The sequence below is a fragment of the Passer domesticus genome, chromosome 1, assembly GCF_036417665.1.
Source record: "Passer domesticus isolate bPasDom1 chromosome 1, bPasDom1.hap1, whole genome shotgun sequence".
NCBI classification, from domain to species: Eukaryota; Metazoa; Chordata; class Aves; order Passeriformes; family Passeridae; genus Passer; species Passer domesticus.
Window position 1 is genome coordinate 139,552,177 of NC_087474.1, and position 26,910 is coordinate 139,579,086.

At 36.9% G+C, this 26,910-nt stretch overlaps 1 protein-coding gene across 3 annotated transcripts in view; it reads right to left on the reverse strand.

Annotated features, from left to right (window-relative positions):
* The window catches only part of STK3 (serine/threonine kinase 3), a 131,889-nt gene that overhangs the window by 41,596 nt on the left and 63,383 nt on the right, over window positions 1-26,910 (reverse strand). For all 3 annotated transcript variants that reach the window (XM_064392705.1, XM_064392696.1, XM_064392686.1), the window contains exons 8-10: window positions 25,167-25,292; window positions 14,126-14,318; window positions 3,713-3,888 (exon numbers count right to left, since the gene is read on the reverse strand). In XM_064392705.1, coding sequence (XP_064248775.1) covers window positions 3,713-3,888; window positions 14,126-14,318; window positions 25,167-25,292 — 495 coding nt within the window. The remainder of the gene's footprint in view (window positions 1-3,712; window positions 3,889-14,125; window positions 14,319-25,166; window positions 25,293-26,910) is intronic.

Genomic DNA, 26,910 nt, shown 5'->3' on the forward strand with positions numbered 1-26,910 from the left:
GCCCACTTTTAGGTTTGAGAATTTATCATGAAACATCAAAACCAGACAGCAGAGTAACGGAAAACAAAGATTAAAACCAGCAACTCCATACAAATTCCTACTCACAGAACAGAAAATATTCAGAAGTGTTTGAGTTTGAATGTTTTTGTTAGGTCATTGTTTCTTTTTAAAAAGCAAGAAGAAACGTAGTACAAAAATCCAAACAGCCTTTTTGCACGAAAAACAGCACTTTAAACCCAGAAGCAAGTATAACAGTCTAAATCTGCAATAATGTAACATTCAAGGTGAGTATACAGTAACAGAATCCAGTTTAGTTAAAGTTATTTGCAATATACCTGATTCAATGCCATGCAAAACTTGAAGGTCTTCAGTGACAAGTTTTTCTTATAAATTTCTGGAACAGGACATCAATAACCAGCACAGACAGATCACAGAAATGAAAGCCCGCAGGATTAAAAGTCAGAGATAGACCTTAAATTTCCACATGGCATCAGTGAAAAAGAATTAAGATGAGCTTTTAAATTTCAAAACAGATGTACTTCAGCAGAGAAAAAAACCAAACCATAAATATATACTTACAGAACAAATAATGCTGCTAACATTTACTTCTTTTAAATCTCAGATTGATTACCAAAGCATGTTATTTTCTTGGAAAAGTCTTCTAGTTATATTTGTGTTGGCAAGTAGTTTTTAAAACATTTACATCAGGGCAGAAAACTATGCTCACACCAAGACTTTCAAACCAGCCCTAACACCATGTTCATTTGCCTTATTTTATCTATTTGTTTATCCACATTATGAGAACAGTTTCCTCTATCATTATTTACATTATCTAAAAACATCAGCAAGTATGTAGACTAACTGCTCTATGCACATTACATGTATTTGTACATTTCAACAAATAAAATAACTATGTTTTATCAGACAGTATGGTAGACTAAGAATAGGATTAAATATCACTGTGACCTAAAGCAAATATACTATTTGGCCACAGGAATTAGTTCCCAGTTCTGCATGTTTCACCTTAAAATATACAGAGATAAGCAAACTTATTAGTTGCAGGGATTTGTCAAGTTTGTTTTCACTTTCTTTTTCCTTCTCTTTCCCATCTCAATGGCATTTCTTTTTCCTATTTCATGTTTTAACAGACATATACATTAATAAATTTGTAGTGTTTTCCATCCAATACATTTAAGCATTTCTTCTTAGCATGACCCTGTCATTCACCCTGGCTCCCAAGTGAAGTGCTCACTGGCTGCCACAACTGCCATGGTGTGTTTGGCTTGTAAGGGTAAGAAATAATGTTATCACTCAGCAAATGAGTTTGGTGACTTCTGGCTTACAGAGCATCTTTCCTCTTCTACACAGGAAGCTGGAGTACTATCAGAAAATACTAGTATTAAGTTGTATTTTGATCATTTATATTTCAGTTCTAGTGTAGCGATCCCTACTTTAAACAAAATTATGATTGTCAGAATTTACAATTTGGATACCTTTTTAGTTCCCATTAAGGCTAATTCCAAACAAAACAGCATGAAATTATTTAGTTAAAAAAATTTCCATCATTTATCCCTTTCATGAATCATTTAAAGACTTCATGTCAGCAACTGCAAACATTCATGTTGATCTCACAAAGAACAGACAATATATTATGCATGCTGCCCACTGATTTATCCTTTGAGAAAGTCTCTTGCAGGCCACTTGCCAATACTGCCACTCACTGTCTAAAACATAAATAGAAGTGCTTCTAGAATATATAAGTAAATAATAATTGCCAGTGGTTCAAATCAGCAGGCAGTTAAAACCTGTTAAAATCAGTTAAGCTGGTATCAGATGCTTCAGAGAAATGCATTTTTGAGTGGACTACTCTGAAGCAGTATATCCACTATTGAAGCATCTTCTTAAAATTTTTCTTGGGATGGTTTATCTCTTCTTCATGTTTAAAACAAAATACCATCACACACACAGAGTTCATACAAATAGTTAGTCACTTTTGAAAAAATCTTATTTGGTTTTCAATCAGAATAATTTTGTAGCGACGAGCCTCAAAACACTGCCTTTTCAGGAGGCCAAGGACAAACTGCACATCACATAAATTCCAACAGACTCAGCAACAAATTGCCCAGGCAAGTTGTGGATGCTGCGTTATTGGAAGTTTTCAAGGTTACAGCTTTAAATAGCTAGTGAAAGATGACTGTGTCCACAGCAGGAAAGCTGGACTGCATGACCTCTAAAGGTCCCTTCCTTTAGAGGGAACCATTCTAGGATTCTGAAGTCTGCACTTGCCAGTCTAACACCACTTGGAAGGTATGCGTAGAAAACTGAGCAGTTCAGTTTCTGAAGATCAGAACTGCTTGGGTTTTGTTCTAGGACAAATTCCTATTACAAGAAGGCAACTTCATTGTACAAGCAATGTCAACAAATTCCAAATGATTATCCACGTGTGAATTATTAATGAGGAAGTACTTACAGATTTATCATCTTAGTATTTACAAAAAGAACAATTTCTGCCTGCATTTCTTCACAAGTAATGGAAAAGATGTTCTAAAGGCAGTTTTATTGCCACTATAATAACCCCACTGAAACAATGGCCAGTTATCTTCCAATGAATAGTGCAACTATTTTGTTAGTCAATAATCAGGATGATGATAGCTGTATTTGATAGGAAAAAAAAAAAAACAAACCTAAAAAAACTCCATTCAAACCAAAATCCAACTAAATCAAAACTCTCCAGGAGCAACAGCTTGTACTATGCTATTTAACTGGCTTTACCTCAGTAGTTTAAATTTAAGAGTCAGCTTTAAGTAGAAATGCAGTAAGTGAAAACTGGAAAGAAAATTCCCCACCTACAGCTGTTACCTAAAATTAAACACAACATTTCTCTTGAAATCTCAAGTGTGCTTCATAAAGGCACCATATGATCATATTTAGTTACTGCACTGTAGTTATGAACATTTCATCCACAACAGATAAACAAAGACTACATTGAAACATGTTAAAAAATAAGCCAAGGTGAAAACCAGGTATAATTACTTACAAGTCTCTAATCACTAACTACATATTTCATTTTAAGTGCAACCTATAACTTAGGAACATTTTCTTTTTGATCCTGTTATAATTTGCAACATAGGCAAAATGAAATAAACTACAAATATTTTGGAGGGTAAAAACTCCAACCTAAAATAGATGAACTTGTGTTAGGTAGAATAATTCTATGTAAAGAGATGTGTGCTAGTGGAATGGTACCAAGAAGATGACTTGTGTAGAACAGTAGGTGGTCTTAAACATCTCCAAGGGGATTGATTAAATGGCTCCAATCCACTTTAAAATGTTTATCATTTTACTGAGATAGCCAGAAAACATGACAACAATATTCCATGTCTATAGCAATTCTATTTTTTCTTAACAGTATTGGGTCAAATTTTAAAGTTGTTATAACACATGAATTTTAAGGAACGAAAAACAATTTTTAAAAAAGTAATTACAAGGTAGTATAATGCCACAGACACCTCCTCATTAAAAAAGGCCTGTGTTAATCAGGTGTACTTACTTCAACAAGCAGGATGAGGCACAAAAATTAGATATCTGGACAGTATTCTTGAAAGTTTACTTATTTTATTTGCATTAATATAGTTATAGAAAGAGAGTAACTATTTTTGGCACATATAAAATAAACTGCATGCAAGAGATTAAACAATAAAGAAGTACTTACGAAATCAAAGTCTCCATCTTGAGGGACTTTCCAGTTATCAGGGAAAACATTTTTGGATATGTGGTAAGGTTCATGCATGTTCTGATTACAGTTTTCAGGGCTTTTATTCTTGGAATCTTGTTTATCAAAATAGTCCATGAAAGAAGGTCTTTGAACTTGTGGTGAAGTAGCATTTCCTGAGTTGAAAGAAAACAGACAAAAAAGGTAAAAAACTCTTCAAAGATTAAAGAATTAATGCACTATAAACTAAACTTCACTAATTAATTTTCCTGGGGTTTGCAGAAACTAATACAGTCATCTGTATGTGATGCAAGCCTCTGTTTGTCCCCTGAGGATCTCTGGCATAAAAGCTCATAGTCAAAGTATGATATTTTTCTAGCAAGATACAGTGTGGAGAAATGTTCAAGACATTTCAATGTTGCACACACAAATAATATGAGAAGTTACTTCATGCAGTATTCATCTGTTGTTATAGAGACTGAATAACATGAGGTGCTAGGCATCCCTTTGGGTGCTGAATACCCCTAACTTCAAGGCCTGGTCCACAAGCACTTGTAGGAAAGGAAGAGAATTTCAGCAAAGGTGGGATTTAATAATTATGAAAAAAAAAAAAACTTGCAAAATACAGCTACACAAATTGTGTCTAGATGCTGCTTAATTTTAATCATTACAAATTTATATGCCCAGAAAATTACAGGATCACCCTCTACAGATGGTTGCAAAGCACCCTGTCTCCATATCCTGGGGGATTTTTTGTCAAAAGAGCTGCAAAAGCTTTATGAAGCAGACAGGGATCAGCATGAACTCCTGCTCTTTTACCCTTTTTGCAAAACTAAAGGTAAAAAAATAAAATTTTCAGTCCTAAATGATTGAAATTTGTTTTCATTTGTGGGATTTCAAAGCAAATTCATTACTAAATTGCATAATAAATAAACATGACTGTCACTTCAGATACCATACTCTGCATAGCACTGACAATGAAATGTCACTTCCTGGAAGTGTAGCATATTTGACATGATATATAAAATATATTTCCACAAATAAAATATGAGAGATAAATAACTAAGATGGGGGGGGGGGGAATCGTAACACCAAAAATCAGACAAAACTATATACTTAAATTACAAGCATAACAAAGTAATAGGAATTTTTATTTGATATATTTGTTTAAACAAGTGAAAAGGTAAACTGAAAATAGATTTTGAGCTTTTGTTTCACATGATCACTGAGGCTTGCTAATCTCTTTATCTGGCTTTACACTTGTTTTTATTCATTCACTAAGTGGGTTTTTCCCCACTCTTCCACTTCTTATTTCATCATCTCTTTCCATCTTCTTTGTCTTAAGATTTTCTAATTCATTCTAATTTTGCTGCATGGCTAATAGCAGCCTGTTTTTTCCTTAATGTTTATTTTTGTACTGCCATCTTTTCACAGAATCATCAAGGCCAGAAGAGACATTCAAGATCATCTAGTCCAACCACTGACCTAGAAACACCATAATCACCACAACCACATCCCAAGTGCCACATCCAGACACTTCCTGACACTTCCTAACATTCCAGAGATGTTGCCCCCACCACCTCCCTGGGCAGGACTTTTCAATGCTTACTCGCTTTTTCCGTGAAAAAAATTTCAAATATCTAATCTGAATCTCCCCTAGCAAAACCTAAGGGCATTTTCTCTCATCCTTTCACTTGAGACATGGCACAAGAGACCAACTCCCAGCTGGCTACAACCTCCTTTCAGGTCGTTGTGGAGAGCAGTAAGGTCACCCCTGAGCCTCCTTTTCTCCAGGCTAAACACCCCCAGCTCCTCACAGGACTTGTGCTCCAGACCCTTCAGCAGCTCCATTGCCCTTCTCTGGACAGACTCCAGCCCCACAAAGTCCTTCTTCAAATGAGAGGCACAAAACTGACCACAGGATTCAAGGTGTGGCCTCCCCCAGGCTCAGTAGATGGGGACAATCCCTGCCCTGGACCTGCTGGCCACACTATTCTTGATAGAAGCAAAGACTGCATGTTGATTTATTGTTCCTTTTCTTTCTGCTGTTCCTAAATTCTTCTGTTCCAGTAAGATTTCTTCTGGCATTTTTAAGGTGTGTTTCTACTGTCGTGCTCTAAGCTTTAGTGAATTTGACTTCAGCTGCTTTCCTTCAACTCCACAATGATTCCTTCAATCAATCTGTTATTTCCATACACACCTTCTTTTCCTCATATTTTTTAGCTGATTTTTCTCTCAGTTTTTGCCACATTTTTTCACTTTTTTTTTCATCTCAGATCTCTACTCACCTTATTTTAATTAGTAGCAACTAACAACACAGTGAACTAAATTCCAAGTTAAATTTAACTGACCAGACAGCAGACAAGTGTTCTCCAGAATCTCCCAAGTTTGCCCCCACTAAACACAAGATCACCTGAAGGACGTTTCTTGATCTCTTGAATCTGGGACTGAGGAAGGGATGAGAAGTAAACAGCAGGGATGCCAAATAACTACAGGAAAGAGCAGTAAAGAGCAAAAACCACAGTCATAGAATGGGTTGAGTTGGAAAGGACCTTTAAAAACCATCTAATTCCAACTCCCTTTCCAGGGGCAGGGATGCCTTCCACTACATCAAGGTTCTCAAAGTCCCATCCAACCCAGCCTTGAACACTTCCAGGGATGGGGCAACTTGTTCCAATATTTTAACACCCTGATAGTAGATAATTTCTTCCCAATACCTACTCCAAACCTGCCCTCTTACAGTTTAAAGCCCTTATGCCTTGTCCTATCACTACAGGCCATTGTCAGAAGTCCCCCTCCAGTTCTCCTGTAGGCTCCCTGTTAAGTACTGCAAGGTCCTACAAAGTCTCCCCAGGGACTTATGTAGAGAATGAGTCTTCTCTTCTCCAGGCTGAACAACCCCAACTGTCTCAGTCAGTTTTCATATCAGAGGTGCTCCAACCCTTTAATCATTTTCATGGTCCTCCCCTGGATTTACCCCAATAGCTCCATGTCCTTCTTGTTTTGGGGGTGCTAGGGCTGAATACAGTATTACAGGTGGAGTCTCATGAGAGCTGAGCAGAGCAGAAGAAAAATGGAAGCATCTACATTTTTAAAAAACACATATTTAGAAAACAGATCTAAGAGAAGATAGTAGTATGAAGGAGGTAGAATTAAGAACAGAAATACAATACACATTTCTTAGTACAAACTGTTCATTACTTGGTGATCACTGCCCAAAACCCCTGAAACTGTTTGTACCAAAAAGATAGGACACCACATTGCTGGCCTTTCACAACCAATTTTTTCTTCTGTTGAGATGGCTGTACTTAAGTTTCATCCCTGAGACATAGTTATAAACAAAAAGATTGCCAGTGTCTCTGTGCAAAACTCCAAGTACCAAAATGTTGGCCCATTACAGGTAAGGAAGTCTCCATTATGTCACATATAAGGCAATACTAAAGATTTTCCAAGCACTGCTGGTAATTTTAAAAGCTATTTATAAGTATCTTCCTTATACATGCAATAGAAGACTATCTACACACAAAAAACAAACCAACCCCTCTGAATTCCTTGCTACCAAATGCATACTATGGAAATTGGGTCAACAGGACTGAAATTACTCCAAGGTAAGCAAAGAACATTTATTTTTTTACTTTGCGAATGGCTTTTATTTGTTTTGCTAAGTAAGAATTCAGAACTCACTTCTGATTTTAACTGAGCATACAGTCAGTTAGCCCAATTAAAACAGCAAGAGCTGCTTACCTTCACTGCAAATACAAAAACTCACACACAAAACCAGAAACATGACTGCAAAATGATGGGACCAGAGGTATTTCAACTTTTTTTTTTTTGTTTATTCCTCCAATGTAAAAAATCCCAAATAATTTATTTACAAATTTATTTTTAAGGTTTTATTTTTATAAATAAATAAATGAAAAAATATACACTATTTCAATCTCTAGCTAACCTAACAGGTTCAGTTAGTGTTTCATAGGAATGCATTGACATCTACAAATTTAAAGGCCATGTGAAAGCTGCTATCTCTTTTGTATTTACTTTAGAAAACACTCAGGATCTTTATACCAGAGCAAAGCAATAAAGGCTGCATACCCCCCCCCCCCCCGCCCAAGTAAGACCAGTTTGGTCTAAAAGTACTTTTCTTAACTTTCATGAACAACAGAGTGATGCTATCTTCTCAACCATCTTTCAAGAACCAAGAAAATTGGAAGTATAATACATAGAGATTCCCTTAAGGACAATTAATTCCCTGATCTCTTCAGTAAGTTAGATTTGCCACAAAAAAATCTACAGCACAGTATCACCCCAAACTTGCACTGAAAGCCTATTGTGCAATAGCCTGTTCCATTCTAGAAGGAACGGGATTTTTCAGTTCTTCTAATTATTTGCTTTTCAATAAGCAGTGATCACATTTAAAAATGTTTTCCACAGATTCAATATTTAAGAATATTCATCTTCTATTATCCCTACAACTTGCCTACTGCATAGACAGCTTGGGGAAAAAGGCCATAACAAGTCAGAAATTGTTGGCAAGCCATAAAACACAGAGAGCACCACTGATGCTGATAACAGACTCTACCTCAGCTATAGCATAGTCCTGATAGGAACACAGCCAGGAGGGATGTCCCCAAATTGTTATGTAAGCAAGTTTCTTCCAAAAAGTATCCTGAATAAAACGAATGAGGCAACAACATAACACCAACTCTAGGACACTGTTTCAAAAACATATCACAAATAAAAATAAATAATTCTCAACACACATTTCAAAATAAAGAGGAATGCACACTCCATTCTAATACATGTTTTGGTAAAATTCCATCGATGTGTCATCTACCATGAAAAATTATTTTGCAGTGAAGCGTTTCCAACAGAAAAGTACTGCATTAATATGAAATTGATTTTAAACCAGTTTAAAAGTTCTGCTGTTAGTTAACAAGTAAGGTCAGCAGATGAGGGTGACCATCTCCTACGGAAGGGAGACTCCCACTACAATTTCCTGGGAGGGCATGGGTGCTGGCATTTTGTTTGTTTGGCATTTTGAAGTGGAGGGTTTGCAATGTCCAATGTAAAGTCCTTACGTTTTCCTCTCACTCTGTGACTACCAGGACACTGGACCTCTTCTGCAGCTGCACATCTGTGGAGGAAAGCTTTCTTCCTTTTGCCAAAAGCCACGAGCTTGCACAGCCTTCCACATTCTGTGGATCTCCATCCACCTCACAACTGAGGAACATTTTCCGCTGCTTGGTGAAGTGAGGGATCTGGCTCTCCTGTCTGAAGTGCTTCTCTGAACATCCTGTCAGAATCTTTTTATTCCCTCAGAATACACTGCTTTGTCACTATTAAGAATCAGAAGCTGTAAAGCAATCAGCTTTCAGCCTTCTTTACACCTGTATCTACCTATGTGCTCTCACCCCTGCTGCAAAGGATACTAGAGCTCATACAAAATCATACCCTACTTAAGTTTTGTATTCCACACATTCCTACCACTACTCTCTCCCCTCACAAGGTGCCCTACAACACAGTGGCAGTAATTCTGGGAAATGGGAGGCAGAAGCCTAGAATGTCAATTTGACCTCAGTCTCCAGGTAAATGCATCTAACAGTGAACTACCACGTAAAAAGCTGCCACAGCCACCTCCTTCAGCCATATTTTAAGCAGGAATTGTGACTGTATTTTATGAGTGGGAAAGTTCTGCTGCTAGCACACACCTATTCTCCACCCCAGAGAATTAGAGGTCAGGCTACTGGGAACCACAAGGAAGCAGCAGCAGAATCTGTATCAGTTACTTAGGCCACAGCACCTGGGATTCTACCATAGGACAGATCTAAGAAATATTTGACTACTGAGAGCTGTGTAGCAAAGGGGTTACTGAGTTCACACATTTTGTATGACAGTGACTTATATACTCAAGCCTTCATTCAGCATCAAGCCTCATTCAGTCTTCTGTTTGTTGTATGACACACCTATTTACCAGAAATAATTGCAACTGGCATCTAAATGGAAAATCCACATAATTTTCAACTTGAAAGTTGAAGATGTCAGAGACTTTTTGAAAGACTATGAACCCAAGTTACAATTTTTAATGAGGAAAGTTTCTAGCACAAAACATTCCTTTGTTTCTTGAGAATAAGACTTGTAAAACTGGTTCAATAATTTTGGGGGTTTTTTTCCCCCACTCCCTGAAAAAAAGAAAAAAATGTTCAATGATACTACTATTATAATTGTGGAATATTCTGAGCTGGACAGGATTCATCAGCATCATCAAGTACAACTTCTGGCCCTGTAAAAGACACCCCAAGAATCCCACCATGTGCCTGAGGGCATTGTTCAAACACTTCCCACTAGTCCATTCCAGCAGAATTACACTTTATTTCTGTCTTTAGCAAAACAAGGAAAATCCACATTAAACTAGCATTCTGCAACAGCTCTCAAAAGTAGAATTGAAACATTATTTAAAAAGAAAAATCCCCATTTTTAAAACATACTACTGTTAGTGACATAAATGAGCAACTTTATTACCAGTCACAGAAAATGGCTTGAGAACCAATACAGACCTGTAAACATCTATCACCTCTATACATATACACCTATATATGGCACCAAGCAAACCATCTTACTGGGGACACAGTAAACATGCCTGAATGAAAATACATCCATGAAGTGCAAATATCTAGGCTACTGAAACCAGACCACAACTGAGTTTCCTTACAAAACTCCTACCAAAATTAGGACATAAGTTGTTATCAAACATGTTTCACCAGCTTTTGTTTGTCGGCTGAAACACCAGCTGAAGGATTTAGGCCTCTTTAAGAGTTTTGAAGCACCACTGCAGAGCTATCCAAGCATACACCTCGTATCACAGAGGAGACTGACTTACACTATCAAACAATCCCTTACCCTGGATGCTGAAATCACTGAAAAAAAATGAGCAAACCAACTCATGAGTTCTTCTATCAACATGTAGGTTCTACAGCATGGTGCATGTCCCGCTGTAATAAAAAATACAATTTTGTATAATAAGACAGGAAAGTAAGTGCTGGAACCAAACCTGTTGCCTGACAGCTGAATGATTAAACCATCACTTGCCTCAGGCTATCTCCAGTTTGCCAACTTTGCTGGAGTTATGCTATTCAAAACAGTCATCTGTTGGGGGAGAGAAGGGGGAAAACAGGGAAGGAAACCTGCTGTCCCAAAGTTATATTCTTATATTCTTATGTTTGATTAGAAGGATAAATGTGTTTAAGAATAATACTGACTAAACCTAAAATGTTCATGTCTTACAGGGCAAAATAAAACAAAACCTGATTACTTTTCTAGGTTCTAGCTGTCAAATGCTACCTCATGACTTCTTTGTCCTTGTCTTTTAATACATCCATTACCAACCACAAACTATCTAGAAGCTTTCCCAAAGACTGAAGCAGCAGTCAGAAATCCAGAATAAACCCAAACTGCACTAAAGACAACTTCTTTTCCAGCCCAATGCAGATAGCCAATATGAATTCAACAGGGCAAGAAGGAGAAGCAGGGAGCATGTTAGTGAAAAGGAGAAAAGAGAATGACCACGAGTACTGCTGGTGCACTGGAAAGCCCCCACACTAAGCCGTGCTGAAAAACCACAAGGGGAATGTGAGGAAGCTGAACACTAGTCTCTCCACTGACATATGAAAAGGCTTCTACACAAAAATAAGTAAAACCCAGACAACCAAACAAAAGAAGTAATATTTCTATCATTCTCACTCTCTCCTCTACTCCACATTAAACCTCCTAAAGTTAAGTTCCTCCCAACTCTCCTATGTTCTTCATTTTCTTTCCTCCTTCCAGGTACATACCACAGAGTCTCTGTTCAGAGCATGCACAGACATACCAAGCAAGACAGGATAAATGTTGTTTATTACCAGACTGTATAATGTATGTTGGGGCAGGAGGACTGGCCTCTTTTTGTTCCAAATCCCAATTTTATCTGGGCACAATTCCCTATTTGTGAAAAAAATATGGTTTTAGTTATTTTCTGTCATGGCTCCCAGAGGCCTCTAAGCATGGGTACTTATAAATAAAAACATATTATTGTTTCTTATTTTGTCCTTGAGCAGGGAAACAAAAGGCAGAAGGAAACAAAACATGAAACTAAACACAACAGCAATTAAATAAGAAGTTTGTCATAAATATTTTGTGTCTCTAGGAAGGAAATGAAATCTCTCTTCCCTAGTTTACGAAATTTATTTCTCCAACCTTCTTGCTTGCAATGTTCTGTTATTCAGCAGCATTAGTGAAAGAGCATTTTTAAGATACTAATTTTGATTTATTATAACCAAATCACACAAACATCGAGAAAGTGCCTACTTTGCCTCTAAAGGTATACTGGAAAAGGCAACCAATCTCCAAAATCTCACGTCCTTGTCTAGCACAAAGAAGCACAAAATCTGTGGCTGCCTTTCAGAGACAAGGATTTTTATGTCCCTTCCTGGTGACATTTATTTAGGAAATTTGCTATTGCTCCTATTTCAGCCAATAGCACAACAATTACAGAAACAGAGGACCAGTTACAGTGGTCATGATTTATATTCATTTTTAGCTGAGAGATGCAGAGGTCCCATTCTTGAATGATTTCTAGTTTTTAATGTAAAAAATACAAATAATGGGTGCCTAATGCTAAATACAAGGAATTTTAGCAAGTAAGTGCTGAAACCAAACCTGTGGCATGACAACTGAATGATTAAACAATCACTTGTCATGAGGCAAACTACCTCCAGTTTGCTGGCTTTGCTTTGCTGCAGTTACAGGGCTCAAGAGTCATCCATGGGATAGGAGGGAGGGGAAGGGGAATAATCCCAAGATTATTCTTGCTTGAGAAGAAAGAAGAATGGGATTAAGACATATACTGACCAAATGTGAAAGATGTAGAAAGGCAACTCCCTAACTACAGATTGTTACTGGAATCAATTAAAAATTGAAAATAACAGTACATTTTAAAAGCAGTGTCCCCAGCAGATGAATAATACACAGATTAAGAGATTGCAATGCAAACCCAATGCCACTCTTCTGATCTGTTTGCCCTAGCAACAGGCACTTCCTCTCAGCACATATAAAAACTGTATGGATAGTGTGGTGCAATTTGGTAAACTACTTACACAGAACTTACTTATGAAGACTGATTTGTCAAGCTGCATAGAAACTGCACTAAAATCTAATTCATAATACTTCCACCCTAAAAATTAATTCCAAATTTTTTCATGCTATCTTTCCCACCCTTTTTTTTTAATCACACAGCTGAAAACTCTAAAGGAAAAACAAAATAAAACTCAAAATAAACCACAAAAAAGCCAAACAAGCAACATCTACAAAACCACTTTTTCCTTCCAACTTCCTGTACACACACAAAAAGTTTCTGCTTTGCACTTCCAAATCATCTTAAGCAAATTACATCAGGTATCTACATGCAAAAAGAAATGCAGCTTTGTATTTGCTATGAAAGACTACAAAGTTATTTCTTTGGCACTGAATTCCACTCTTGAGATATTAACTCTCTATATTACACACACACACAACTCCCCACAGCCCCCTCTCCCTGCAACTGCCTGGAGTTAAACATTACATGAAATCACGCAGCTACAGCCTGAGTTAGAGTCATTTATTGATGCTGCCTAATCATGCAAATAATTCTATTAAAATTCATGGACCTCAATCTGCAGTAGTCTTCAGTCAAACAATGAGCATATCAGCTAGTAAGTATGTAAATGAACTATTTTTAAAATGTGTATTTATTGATATTTCAGTATAACTTATATTTTTATACATAAAAACATTCACAATTCTTTTTTACTCCTTGTTACGTACTCCTTCACGTGCTGCCAAAATCAATTAGGACTTTATAGTCAGGTTTCAACAATCTTTTGATCATTGCCTTAAATCAACCATTGTTGAATTACATTCCAAAAAATATCCAAATAATTATTTGCTTGAAGAAATACAGATCTGCTAAGTGATCTTGAGTTACAAAACAATTTTACAGCAAAATATATTACTGATTGCTGACCCTAAAGAGATTCATGATACATTCCCAGGACCACTGACATTGAAACAGCAGCCTCTCACATAATCACACCAGTGTAGCTCCAAGAAACTGGTCCAAGTGTATGTGGGACAGCAGGGAAAGAGACAAGCAGTACAATTCACAGAAGGACAATTTGAGGGTCCTCTAGAGAAACTCAGCAAAGCACCAAAACCAGGCTTCTGCTCTGAATCTCCCACTATAGTCAACTCTTTCTCTGCAAGTAATAGAGTGCTTAGAGACACAGAAACTTCTCTCTCCCTGTTTAAATCACAGAACTTGACACTTAAAAGCCTTTCATGATAAAATACTGTCATGCAGCATGAGAAAACACACTATTAGAAGAAAGCAAATCAACAACATACGTTTCATGGTCCCGTCTTCCTCTTCATCATCATCACTGTTGATTACCATGGTCCCCAAGTCTGATTCTAACATGGTGCTGTTGTGCTCAATCATTGTCTGAGCGCCTTCACTCATCGTGCTGGTGGCTCTCATGGTTCCGGCGCTCTCTGAGTTGGTCTTCACCATGGTGTGAGAGTCCAACTCATCTTCATCCTGTGGGGAAACATTTGCCAGAACACAGCAGATCATTAAAACAAAACAAAGGTAAGATGCAATCACTTATTGATTCTTATTTTATCTTTATGTGACCTAGCTGTACTGCTGGACTCCCAGGTTTAAAACTTTAAAAGAAATCACGAAATAAAAGATCTTCCATATAAAGACAAACAAAAACTCTTCTCTCTCTCACAGATGCATAGCAGGGTAAGTATAACATGGCCCACACACTCACTTTGCATTAGCATTCAGGTCTGAGTTATCTTTGTGGTTTTCATGACCCACTTTATCTCTCTGGGTTCCAAAAATCACTTAACACAATTTACAGAAAGAGATTCTGCTGTTTTGCAAGGGACTGTCACACAGGGTGCTGACCACCCTTAACTTAGGATCGTGCCCACTATCTGACCTTACATACAGGACCCAGATGATAGGTTCATGTTCAATTTAGCTATTGAACAATCTCCAAGAGAATTGTTGAAGTCCCCCTCAGAAACAAAAATCAATTTGACTTACTTCAAGTGTTTACTTCCATTTTAAAACCTTTGTTAAAATTTGAGTAAATAACATGCTAATACTACACATAAAAATAGCCCTTGAGTACATACTTACTCACTAAGTGTGGGGGAGATAGTATCAAGGAGATAGCCAGTAACATTTTGAATTGGTAACAGTAATGGGCCAGGAATTTGAAGCAGAGCACCAATGGCAATCCAGTTAATGAAACACAAAATTCTTATCAAATATCAATATTTGAAAACACTAATGGGAAATCCCACTGGTTTCCAAAACCTGATTTAGATTATACACACAACAGCACAGTGTTTCAGGAGTAACATGATGGACTGTGACTGCACATATTTTCTATTTTAATAAAATCTATTAATCAAGGTAAAAAAAAATTATTCTCATTTGTTGATTAAATCTAAGCAATAATAGCCATCACTGTGAAGGTACTCTATGTCAGATTGTTGTATTTTAAATACAAATGCTACTTTCACAAGTTTTATAACCATATATGCATACATTTCCTCTATTGTTTCAAAATTTCATTAGAATTCCTTGATAAATGAATTTTATCCCTGACTAGCAAAATATTTTAGCTCCATAGTTTGGAAGACTATCACATAACCCGTAGTTTTTTTTTATTTACCCCTACAAATAACACGTTGTCACAACAGAGAATCACAGAATTCTTTACTTTGGAAAAGACCCCTAAAATCATCAATCTGTTAATCTGGCACTGCCAATTCCACCACTAAATCATGCCCCTAAATGCCACGTCTACAAGACTTTTAAATACATTCAGGGTAATATGTCACATTAAAACAAATCTTCCCCCACTAACAAATTTCTCCTTTTTCCAAAATCTTTGCATAGCTTTATAGATTTGAAATGTTAAACTACAAAACAACTTGTAAGTGCAGGGGCTGGGGAGAACAGAGGCAGAATGCCAGAAAAAGCAAAGCCCAGACTCAAAGCCCTGCAAGGTCTGGCACTTTGTGTTTCCCACTGAACTCGTTCCCTGGCATGGCAGACAATTTGCCTCTTGCACAGACACACGTGCACGAGCTGCATGGCCTGAGTGCCTGTTTCACTAAGGGCTGGTCTAGGTAGATACAGAAAATTGAGTGCAGTAATACCAGTTCCTGAAAATTATTCTATTGCATCTAACTAAGAGATACAAAACCAGATTTAATTTTGATAGTCTGGCTAACAGCATACCATAATGAAGCCAGGATACAGACCTAAACAGATTTAAATTAAAATTCCAAATGTTAAAAGAAAAATTATTTTCCAGATTATAATTTGCAAAAATACTTGAGTCCTTCATTTGCATTCTTTCAGGGTTGTTTTGGTTTTTTTTAGTTTCATTCTATTTAGTACCTTACCCTTAAAAGAATTGTGATATTCCCAAAGACACAGACAGCTTACAGCTACAGCACTAGGCAACCGTGACAGTGAAAAAATGAGAATATTTTGGTACTGCTCCTCCTGGTGGCAACTTCAATTTTCTTTACTTTCTACCACCCAATGTTACTGTTAACCCCAGTATTTCCTATGAATTGCATTCTTCTTCCCTTTCTAAATAGGGTACTCAGAAAAAAAAGTAGTTTTGCATCGTATTTTAAAAGTGCCAGAACAGTTAACCTACATGTCCTTCTTTCCATACTGCAATACAACATAAAACTGACTCACAACATGCTGGTGTTTCACTTATTAATCACTACAAATATGGCATCTCTAACATACAAGCAGGCAAATCTCTGAGTTTAAGGCACAGTTACATTTGATTTACAGACTAGGCTGACTAATATTAATATCCATATTAATATGCACTTCCAGTGCATATGGCCCAAAACTTACCTAAACTGAAACAAGAAATTAAACAAACACTTTCCTGGAGCTCTAAACTTTTATTGTAGAATTCATGGAAAAAACTGATGGCTAAAAATATGAAAGCATGAAATGGAGCCCTAAATTACCATTTTCATAACTTCTGCTTAATTGAAAAAATATCTTTTATTTGTTCAGTCAAATCAACTACCTGGACTTGGCCCAAAGAATAGCATTTCATTTTCCAGTCTAAGAGTGCCAAAAGCCTTTGTCTTAGAATGTTTCTCAGCAAAGAGAACAGTTATCTTTTAGCCCCTAGGAGACTAAGGATCACAAAAGCCCACCTTAGTACTAGAAGAACAGTTGTTGCAAAAAGGGAAGTGCACAACAATTTTGACGAATGGTATTTTCCTTATATCAGGAATGATGCACTGAGACAGAACAATATCAAACTTCTCATGGCCTGTACATGCCCCAGAATATTTAATTTTGGAGCTAACACAGATTGCTTCCAGAACTGTCATTCCAGTATTGCTCACAAATATGAGATTTAGCTAATGTGGCAGTAAACCACTGGTTCTGAAAAGGTAACTTAATAAAAATATGTAGTGGATCCAAGTTATGGACATGCACATTTACTTGAAAGATGAAAGTGATTCCTTCATACAAATTCTGATTCATGCTTTACAGTACATAAATATTGGTGTAGAACTTGTGATCTGTTGTTAAAAAAGGTAAACACACTGATTAAATAAAAACAAACACAATCTCAATTTTAACCAGGAAAAAAAAAGGAAGTATTAAAGCTGAAGTGTCATGTTCTCATACTGTTTATGAAAACAGATACAAGAATGAAACAATAAAAAACAACTAACTCTGGAGTTCAACTGTCTGCTGCTCTCCTGGGTACAAGTATAAAGCGACCAAACGTATATTGGGAAGGGGTTTCAGTTACACCACTGCACAGCAACAGAAGGTGAGGCACAACTGAGAACTCTAAAATCTCTTGAAATGCTACAGAAATAACAACAGACTACAGAAACAATGAATAACATCATAATGTAAAGTACAAGTGAAGTACCAGCAATAACCTGCAATCCTATAAGACTAACTATCTGGATCTCCTTATTTACCAAAATAATGTTATTAACAAAATCAACCCTTAGAGCATAAACATGCAATCATAGAGGTTTGGTTATCAGGATAAAAAATTCAAAAAGACTTAAGTAGAAACCACACACAAGGCTTCATGATATACCTGTAAAATAAAAGATCTCATCACACAAGGAGTTTATTCAGAGTAGTCGGCCATGCAGATCATACCTGAGTCTACAACAGTACAGAAGTGAATGAGCCGAGGTGATAAAGATTAAAGGATTTTTCTGTTGCCTTTTAAACATCAGTAGGGATGAAGACTGATAAAAAACTAAACGAGAGAAACAAATAAGGCAGCAGCTACCTTTAAAATCTCCCTGCCTGTGGTTTGGCATGGTAAAAGAACACTAGAGGGCAGCAAAGACAGCCAACTCGGCTCTAAGGTATTAAAGGAAGATTTATTTACATGCTGGCAAAATTTAGTATCCTATAAAATAATTTCATCTACTATTAACACCTCATCATCACCTTTGAAAAATGTAGCTGTAGTCACAGCTATCTTTTTTAAAGCATTGCAGTAGCTACATAAACACACAATATAGCTTGGTCAAGCACAAGGAGTTTTAAAAAGCTCCTAACATACAAAGCCAAACTTCAACCTGAGTATATGATTAATACTGAGCACACAAAGCTTAGACCCATCAGTAGAACAGGTAAAAACTTAACTTTCAGCACACAATCAAATCCCATCACACTGAACAGGCATCAGTCACAAAACAGCACTTAAGCCTGTTTTCTACCTCCAGGTATTGACGCCTCGCTGCGTGCTCGTACCTCCCCATGTCTATTCTTCCCATAACCAGTTTCTGGCTCCACACTGCTGTGGGTTTTAACAATAGGCTATATTTCTAACTTCAGGACACTTAAAGGACTGCAGTCGAATTTAATTAACACATATGTCAAATGTTCTTTGGCATGAAGAAAAAATGGCAGGGAAAGAGAAAGTTTTAACACTTTCATGCAAAATTACATGTATATATATAAACAGATATAGCTACAACATATACATGCAAACACGTGAAAGAAGCATGAAAGCAAATACAAAAACCTTCAGAAAAGTACAGCACAGTGTATCAGATTTAAAATACAGAATAACTTGTCTGATTCACTAGTTCTTTTACAACAACACTATAAATATTGTAAAAATACAAAGGAATAATTACAGCAATTATTTCTTAGACGCTCAAAATACAAATGTTAATTTTTCATAATTAATACAGGATTAACCAAATAACCTTCTGAATGAATTAATAAATAATCCTACATATAGGAACAACTGATTATCGACACTTGGCTTTGGTGCTGATAGTTGTCAACCATCAAGTGCCCAAGAATAAAAAAAAAGGAACACTGAAATAGTAATTCCTTGATTTAATACTTGAAAAGACTTCAACATTTCTCACATGATAGTGACATTAAAATGTAAAATAAAACCTACAGAGAGCTGCTTGTTAGCTCACTCCTTTAAAGGTCCACAGAAACAAATATTTAGACATGTTTTCTGTAAGCTGCCAGGCAACGAGTTACTTTACATTCCCATAATATAGCTGCCCAGCCTCAGCATCCACTTCACATCACACTTCCAAAATGCACGAGAAGAGATTGGTCGTGTCTCATAACGCCTAAACTAACATTTAAACTTTGATATTGGGATTAACCTTCTGTAGAACACAACACTTGCGATTCTTGCTTAATTAAAAAAAGCTGTACAACTACCTCAGCACCTATCAAAACATGTCAGTTTATCACAAGGCATTCTCATCACATGAGCAGCTCTCATAACAGGCATAAAATCAATTCTGAGCACATTATTTATAATGATATATCTCTCAGGAAGGATACAGATATGAAGACTGTATTCAACCTGGACATTCATTTACAGGTCTATAATACTTTTTGAACAGTAAAAAATATTTACATTACAATTTACAAATTCTCATGCTATAAAATGTTCACAGACAGTGGTGAAAAAGAAAAACATAAATCAACTTTAAGGGGGATGTGACTCTTCCTCACTTAAAGGACAACTACTTGAATTGACCCTGAAAATTAAGTACATAAAGGTGAAAAGTTTGCATATGGTTATTTCTCTAAATCCACACAATCCATTCTACTTCCAGTTATGTAAGCCACTTTTAACTTACTATTACTACACAATAAGTGACTTTAAGAAGGTATTAAAGCACAAAAACTTATTCAAATGTAACTGTTAGGATTAAACAGGTTTCCTAACATAAGAAACTTCACAGTTAGAACACTTTACACCTTCCTTCTTGATGGGTCTCAAATCATGTACTAGTGAGTAACGAGCAGAACTCCTCAAAATGTACATAGGAAATTCTTGGGGGGTTAGATCAATAAATCCAAGCCCCTGACAGGTTAACTGAAACCATTCTTTTTTAATAGTATATGGACTCAATTCACTACCCATGAGAGAACTTTAACCTCAATAGACTCTACTTAACACTAACACCAATATTTGCTTTTGCTTTTAGATGCTGTTAAATATACATTTCTCAAAGTTCGAGTCTGTTTATGCATTTCTACAGCAAGGCCTTTACAGCAGTATGATTGGGAAAAAAATCCATTTTTAATGTGTTCTTTTTCAAAATTGAAGGGCTATTACTTTGCAACTGAACAGTGACTCCAATTCTAGACACAATCTACAACCATTTATACAGATTAAAATATGAAGAAATACATGCATTACTTACTATCACTACCACAACACAGGGACTGTCGTTAGCTCTTTCTAGGACTGTTGCCATCACTGAAAACTTATCAAGACCTGTATTATCATTTGAACAACAGGTCCATGTAGTCATATAAGCTACATACAAGCAGCCCTGTATTTCTTATGGGGTTCTGTGAAACTGATATATAAGGAAGAGGAATGTGCAAGGGTTATTTATGTTTATCCCTGAATGCTGGACTGCTGACTTCATCCACTACCAAGCTGTATACCAATTATACCAAACTGGCACTTCTATTATCTGCTTTCCCTTTCCAAAAGGAAAATAATAAACACTCAGAAGTGCAGAAAGAATTGGTTTACTCTTCTTCTGGCAGTTCCACAAACAATTTTCAAATTAAATGAAGGACACATTATTGTCAAATTATTATTCACCTCAAATTATTTTGAAGTGAAGTGTGGGGTTGGGGGATTGATTGCTTCTTTTTCTAAAATGACAAACACAAATACTGTAGTGCTTTCATTTTTTTCTGCCAGATTTTTATCCTGGTTTCCTTTAATAACTTGTGGGTCCATTGATTAACCTCTACCTAGTATGCTTACAAAACTAAAAGCAGAATACCACTTAGTGCAGGCTTCACACTTATCATGTTGTTCAGGAGTTTTCCACTATGCAGTACATGAGCAACATGCATTCAAGAAACACCTCACAGATAATGAAATTAACTGAAAAGAAAATGGTAATAGTGTCAAAGAACCACAGAATGTTTTGGATTGGAAGGGACATTAAAGACCATCTGGTACCAAATCCCCTACCACAGGCAGGGACATCTTCATCTAGATCAGATGCTTTAAGTCCCATCCAACCTGACCTACAACACTTGAGGAATAGGGCATCCACAGCTTCTGTGAACAACCTGTTCTAGTGTTACACACCCTCTCCACAAAGAATTCCTCCTAATATCTAATCTCAATCTACCTTCCTTCAGATAAAAGCCATCACCCCTATAGTACATGCCATTGGAAAAAGTCCTCCAGCTTTCTTGTAGCCCCCCTAGGCACTGGTACAAGTTCACGCTGCTGTTTCCTAGTTTGGATGAGTTTGCACTTCTGGCTCATCACAACCTTTGGTGACAGCAACTGGACAAGATTCTGGTGTTATCTCTCAAATGAATCTGGAATTTCTTACAATGATGTACTGCACTGAAACTGCTGCAAGATACAGAAAGTCTGTATTATAACTAAACAATTATTAAAACCAGCCCAGAACAAAATTTATTCTGAATTGTGACACACAAAAGATATTCATAGATCACTCCAAAAACTTTTTGTCAACAAGGAAATTCCTCCTCACCTCACCATCAATACCCTTCATTTCAAACACTTGTACCCTTGCTTTTTCTATTAAAGCTAAGTACTTCAAAACTTTTTTCACTCAAGGCTTACCAAGCAACACAAAATTATTGGACATATATTTACTGATAGCAGAAGTCACACTTACTACCAAATACCACCAGATTTAATAACTGTTAAATATTTCACCCTAACTACAAATCTTATCACAGATTATTTTCTTGAACCATAAAACTGTGTGAAAACTTAGGGAACTAAAAAAAAATCTCAACAGCATAAAATATACACAAAATTATTTTTTATAGGAGGTACAAAAATCTTCTTTTTTGGATCTTTTTATAATGAGAAGCTTTTGAAAATGTTTAATTCTTCAATATAAACTTTACAGCAAAAACACCTGGACATCCTCTTGTCCATTACAAGATATTCTTGCATGCTTCTTAACAGGCCTTGTAAAAATCATTTGGTGCTAATTATTAATATTAGTTAAACAATTACAGCCTGGAAATCAGCATCCGCAGTGAAAAATAAAAAAGGGTACACAACATCATATAACAAAAGATGACAAAAGCATTCTGAAAGAAGATATTGCGAAAGTTTTTACCCAGACTTGGTCATCTTAAAGTCTCACCCAGTGATCCTTCCACTGAAGGGAATACTACAAAGCTTCAATTTCCAATTTCTCCCTGTCTTTCACTGTGCTGAAGTCATGCTCTTCTTTCTATTTTACTACTGCCTTTCTTTTCTGAACTAACTAGTCTCATTCACAAGCCCACATTTTCAGGGCTTTCTCCAATTCTGTCACCATTTAGTACTGAGAAGTCAGCTCTGCCTCAAATTTGCCTCTTCCCTTACTCACCTGTGAAGTTTTCAAACCTTTACTCTTTTCTCACATCCTGTGCAACTACAGGCAGGGCTGCCTTTAGCCCTCTGCAAGGCTGGCCTTTAGAACTCCACTACATCATGATCACAGAAAAAAATTGAGCAAGGTATGCAAATGCTGAGCTGCCAACTGCTCTAACCTTCTGCCTTATATTGAAGGAGCAATTTCTTCAAGCAGAGGTTGACTGACTTCTGGTTCTGGGTTTGCTGCTGCTCATGCACTGATATGTGATTTATAGCCCCTAAAATTCCACTAGTATAAGTAAAAAAATTACAGATTAGCATTTCCATATACTACCGAGTATATGAGCACTCATTTTTAAGAGCAAACCAAGCTTTTAACAAAAGTGGCTAATTAGACAAATTGGGCACTGCATAAGACAAAGTTGCCAGGAGGTGCAAGGTGGCGAGCGATCCGTTCCCTCTGCTCCACACTGCTGGCACCAAACCTGGAGTGCTGGATCCACTTCTGGGCTCCTCAGTTTCAGAGACATGGACACACCACAGAGAGTTAACAAAGGGCCACAAAGATGATCAAGGGACTGGAACATCTCTCCCAGGAGGAAAGGCTGAGAGCTGGACCTGCTCAACCTCGAGTCTAGGGGACCTCATCAGTATGTGTTAATATCTGAAGGGAAGGTGCAAAGAGGATGAAGTCAGGCTCTTTTCAGTGGTGCCCAGTGACTGGAGCAGAGGCAATGGGCATATAATGAAGGGAAGGTTTCCTGTGAATATCAGGAAACATTTTTTGTACCATGAGAATGATGGAGCATTGGCACAAGCTATAGAGGGAGGTTGTGGAGTTTCCTTCCTTGCAGATATTCAAAAGCTGTCTGGACATGGTCCCGGGCAGCCAAACCTCAGTGGCCCTGCTTAAGTAGGGGGATTGGACAAGATGACCTCTTCAGGTATCAGCCAATCTCAACCACTCTGTGATTCTGTTTTCTCAACCCTGTTAACCAAAGATACTCTTGCTACTTTCAGATTTGAGGCACTTATCTTCTGTACTTAGTGACAAGCAGACTCTTGCTGTCTTTTTTACTCATAAGTTGCTCCCTCCATCAGGAGTTGCTAAATGCTGCCTCAGTTGAGGTGAACCAAACTTGTGTTACACCCTTCCACGCAGTAGTGGGAGAGGGAGGTGTACACCACATCCTTAGCTGGCATAGACTGTGCCTGGCACTGTGACCTGAACCTCAGACTAAAAAATCAGATGTCATGCCTAATTTTGGGTTAATGCAAAAGACATCAACATTGCCCAAGCATTTAACATGTCCAGTTCAGAAGGCAATAGTACAGATGAAAGCAAGCTAGTAAAGATATCAGATTTTTGTCAGTAATAAATCAGTATCTTCAAAAATCAACTATTCAATAAGTCAAGTCACACACATCAACTCTGCATGTCAAGTCACACAGAGGAAAATTTCCTAACGCTAAAAAAAATAATCTCAGTCTTCCCTGCCTGTTTATTACTGAGTGAGCAAATGCAATTCAGAGTAAACCACCTTTATAAAAAAAAGCTATCAATATTCTTAGAACAGAAAAAAATGCAGCCATCCACACTGATGGTTTGAGATACAAAAGACTGCACAGAATCTGCTTGAAAAGTATTCCTATATACAGATCATCACATAGCACTCTGTAACAAGGATTCTACAATTTGCTATAGGACAAACTGCATTTACTGCACTGCTCTTTTCTGTTTGCTCAAAGCTGTAACATTCCAGTCTCCATCTTCTCTTTGTGCTCTTTCTGAATGACCACACATTGTATGTATGACAAGACACTTCTCTGAAGCACATTCTGCTGCACTGCACAAGACTAACCTGAAATAATTTATGTAGGGAAGAGTAAAAATGCCAGGAACACAGACTTATTCTTAACACTGCCAAACAATTCTAATTGCAACCTACTTATCACACAGCCTGCTTCTGTCCTCAAACATAAGCTGACAATGTCATCTGAAGAATGAAGTGCCACCACCATTTACATGTTACTTGTTTAAACCACACTGCGGTCACCGCTTACTGAGTGCCATCATTTACTATTCTGTGTATTAAACTTAAACAAAAAACCCAAACACCAAGCAAAGTGCCCTGAACTAAAAACTAAACCACTTGGCTAGAAGTCCACCTGTGAAATTAGAATCTTAAACAATTTTGGGGGTTTTAATGTTAGTCTGAATAGCTGAAGTTGACATGGTTTCTCTTCCTAGAAAAGCTTTTTACTAAGACGTTTCATGGAATAGTACTGAAAACTGGCTTATACAGCATTACCCATAATTAGAGTGGAATACTCAAAATTCATAGGCTTAAAACAACAAAGAAAACTGGTAAAAAAAGCATTTAACACAACCACAGGAAGTAGGGGAAAACCAGCAACTTATCCATAAAGTATAGGTGGTTATAGGAAAAATGGGTACCCACCGAATTTTCTTCCTCCTCTTCTAGTTCTCTCTGCTGTTCCTCATGTCGCTTTGCCTTTATCTCCATTGCTTCAGTGATCAGGTCCCTTAAAATTGAAACTGGCTTAGCATTCTTAATAAATGTATGCTAGGGGAAAAGAAATCATTAAAATTTGTAATATCATTAAAGCAGTTGTGCTTCAGACTTAATTACAAGTCCTATTGAACATCACAGATTTCAGTGATAAACAGTATAGTGCATTACACAACAACCAAAATCTACACCAACATAACATACAGTATCTTTCAGTTACTTCTAAACTAACTAAAATTTTACTTTAACTATTTTTAATAACTGCAAGCCTTGGAAAATGTCGTCACTTAATAACTGTTTCATGATTGAGGATACAATTTTCCAAAGAAATAGTGCAGAAAGTGAAATAGAGTGGTGATGATCTGACATAGAAAACCAAACTTTTTCAGATATTCAGTTTCATAATTTAATTAATCTTAACAAATTGAGAGCATAAATTAATGGCTCTAACCAGAGTATCTGTGGCTGCTTACTTCAACAAACCTATACTTGAAATGTCATAAAGTATTTCTTGATCTATGATGCTGAAAAGTAGAACCAGTAAAAAAAAACTCACTTTTAGCAGGAAGTTTAATTTTTAATTCAATGTCAATTAAAACATTACTTCTTCATTTAACACAATGCACATTATACCATTTGCACATTTTACTGCCTAATAAACATCTGCTGTTAGAAAAAAATCTGATTTTTTGCATAATTACATGCAAGTACAATTTAGGCAAAACATAACTAAGCATCTCAGAAAAATATTAAATATTTAAAAACTGTTCCATGAAGAACATAACTAATGAAACCTATGCACTACATTATCTATCTCCTCACATTATATATTAATTCAATTACTCTCTTTCATTCCATAACCTCTCTTCACAAGCAGTACTTTCATTTCTATTCAAACATTTTGACAGCACCTCAAGCTCTATCACATATGCTTCAAACTCCAGCTGGGGAAAAAGACAACACAGACTCCTGATGAAAAAACATAGTATCTGATTTTCTGGTCAGTAAGCACGGGAAAGAAACTTTAGATTTTTTTCTTGTTGGTTTCTCTTTACTCGTCCACATCTGTATTCAGCTAACCATAGAAACTTCAAATCCTGGAGGTCTCAACTACTGGCTCACATATCACACAGACACTTATAACTTTCAATTTTTACTTACCTTGTGGTCTACATTTTCATATTTTGCAACATATAAAATGAAATATTCATATCAAGATGTACCAAATTGACATATTTATTACCAAAAACTACTTTGCAAAATTTTTGTTCTCTTTAGAGTGGAGTTCACTGGAGCTTAAAATTTAACAGCTGCTATTGCTAGCTCAACACAGAATAAATCTGCAGGAGAGTAATACAGGAAGCAAGAGCCTGGCATACCCTGCCCTGCTCCAAAGGTCTACACTGCCAACCGTGGCTCACAGGGGAAGGTGCCCACTTGGATGAACTTAGCCCAGGAACAAACTCATGGTACTGCCCATCTGCACCAGACCTTCCCAGGACACAGAGCCACCTGCCTGCTCAACCTGACACGACCAGAAGGAAAGACTGAATATGCCCCATGCATGGTCCCCAAAGGGGTAACATGGGCTCAGTTCTGTTACTACAGTTGTCTAAATCCTGAGATCTACTGAGGGCCTCTCATCACAAAGCAAGGATCCAATATTAATAGC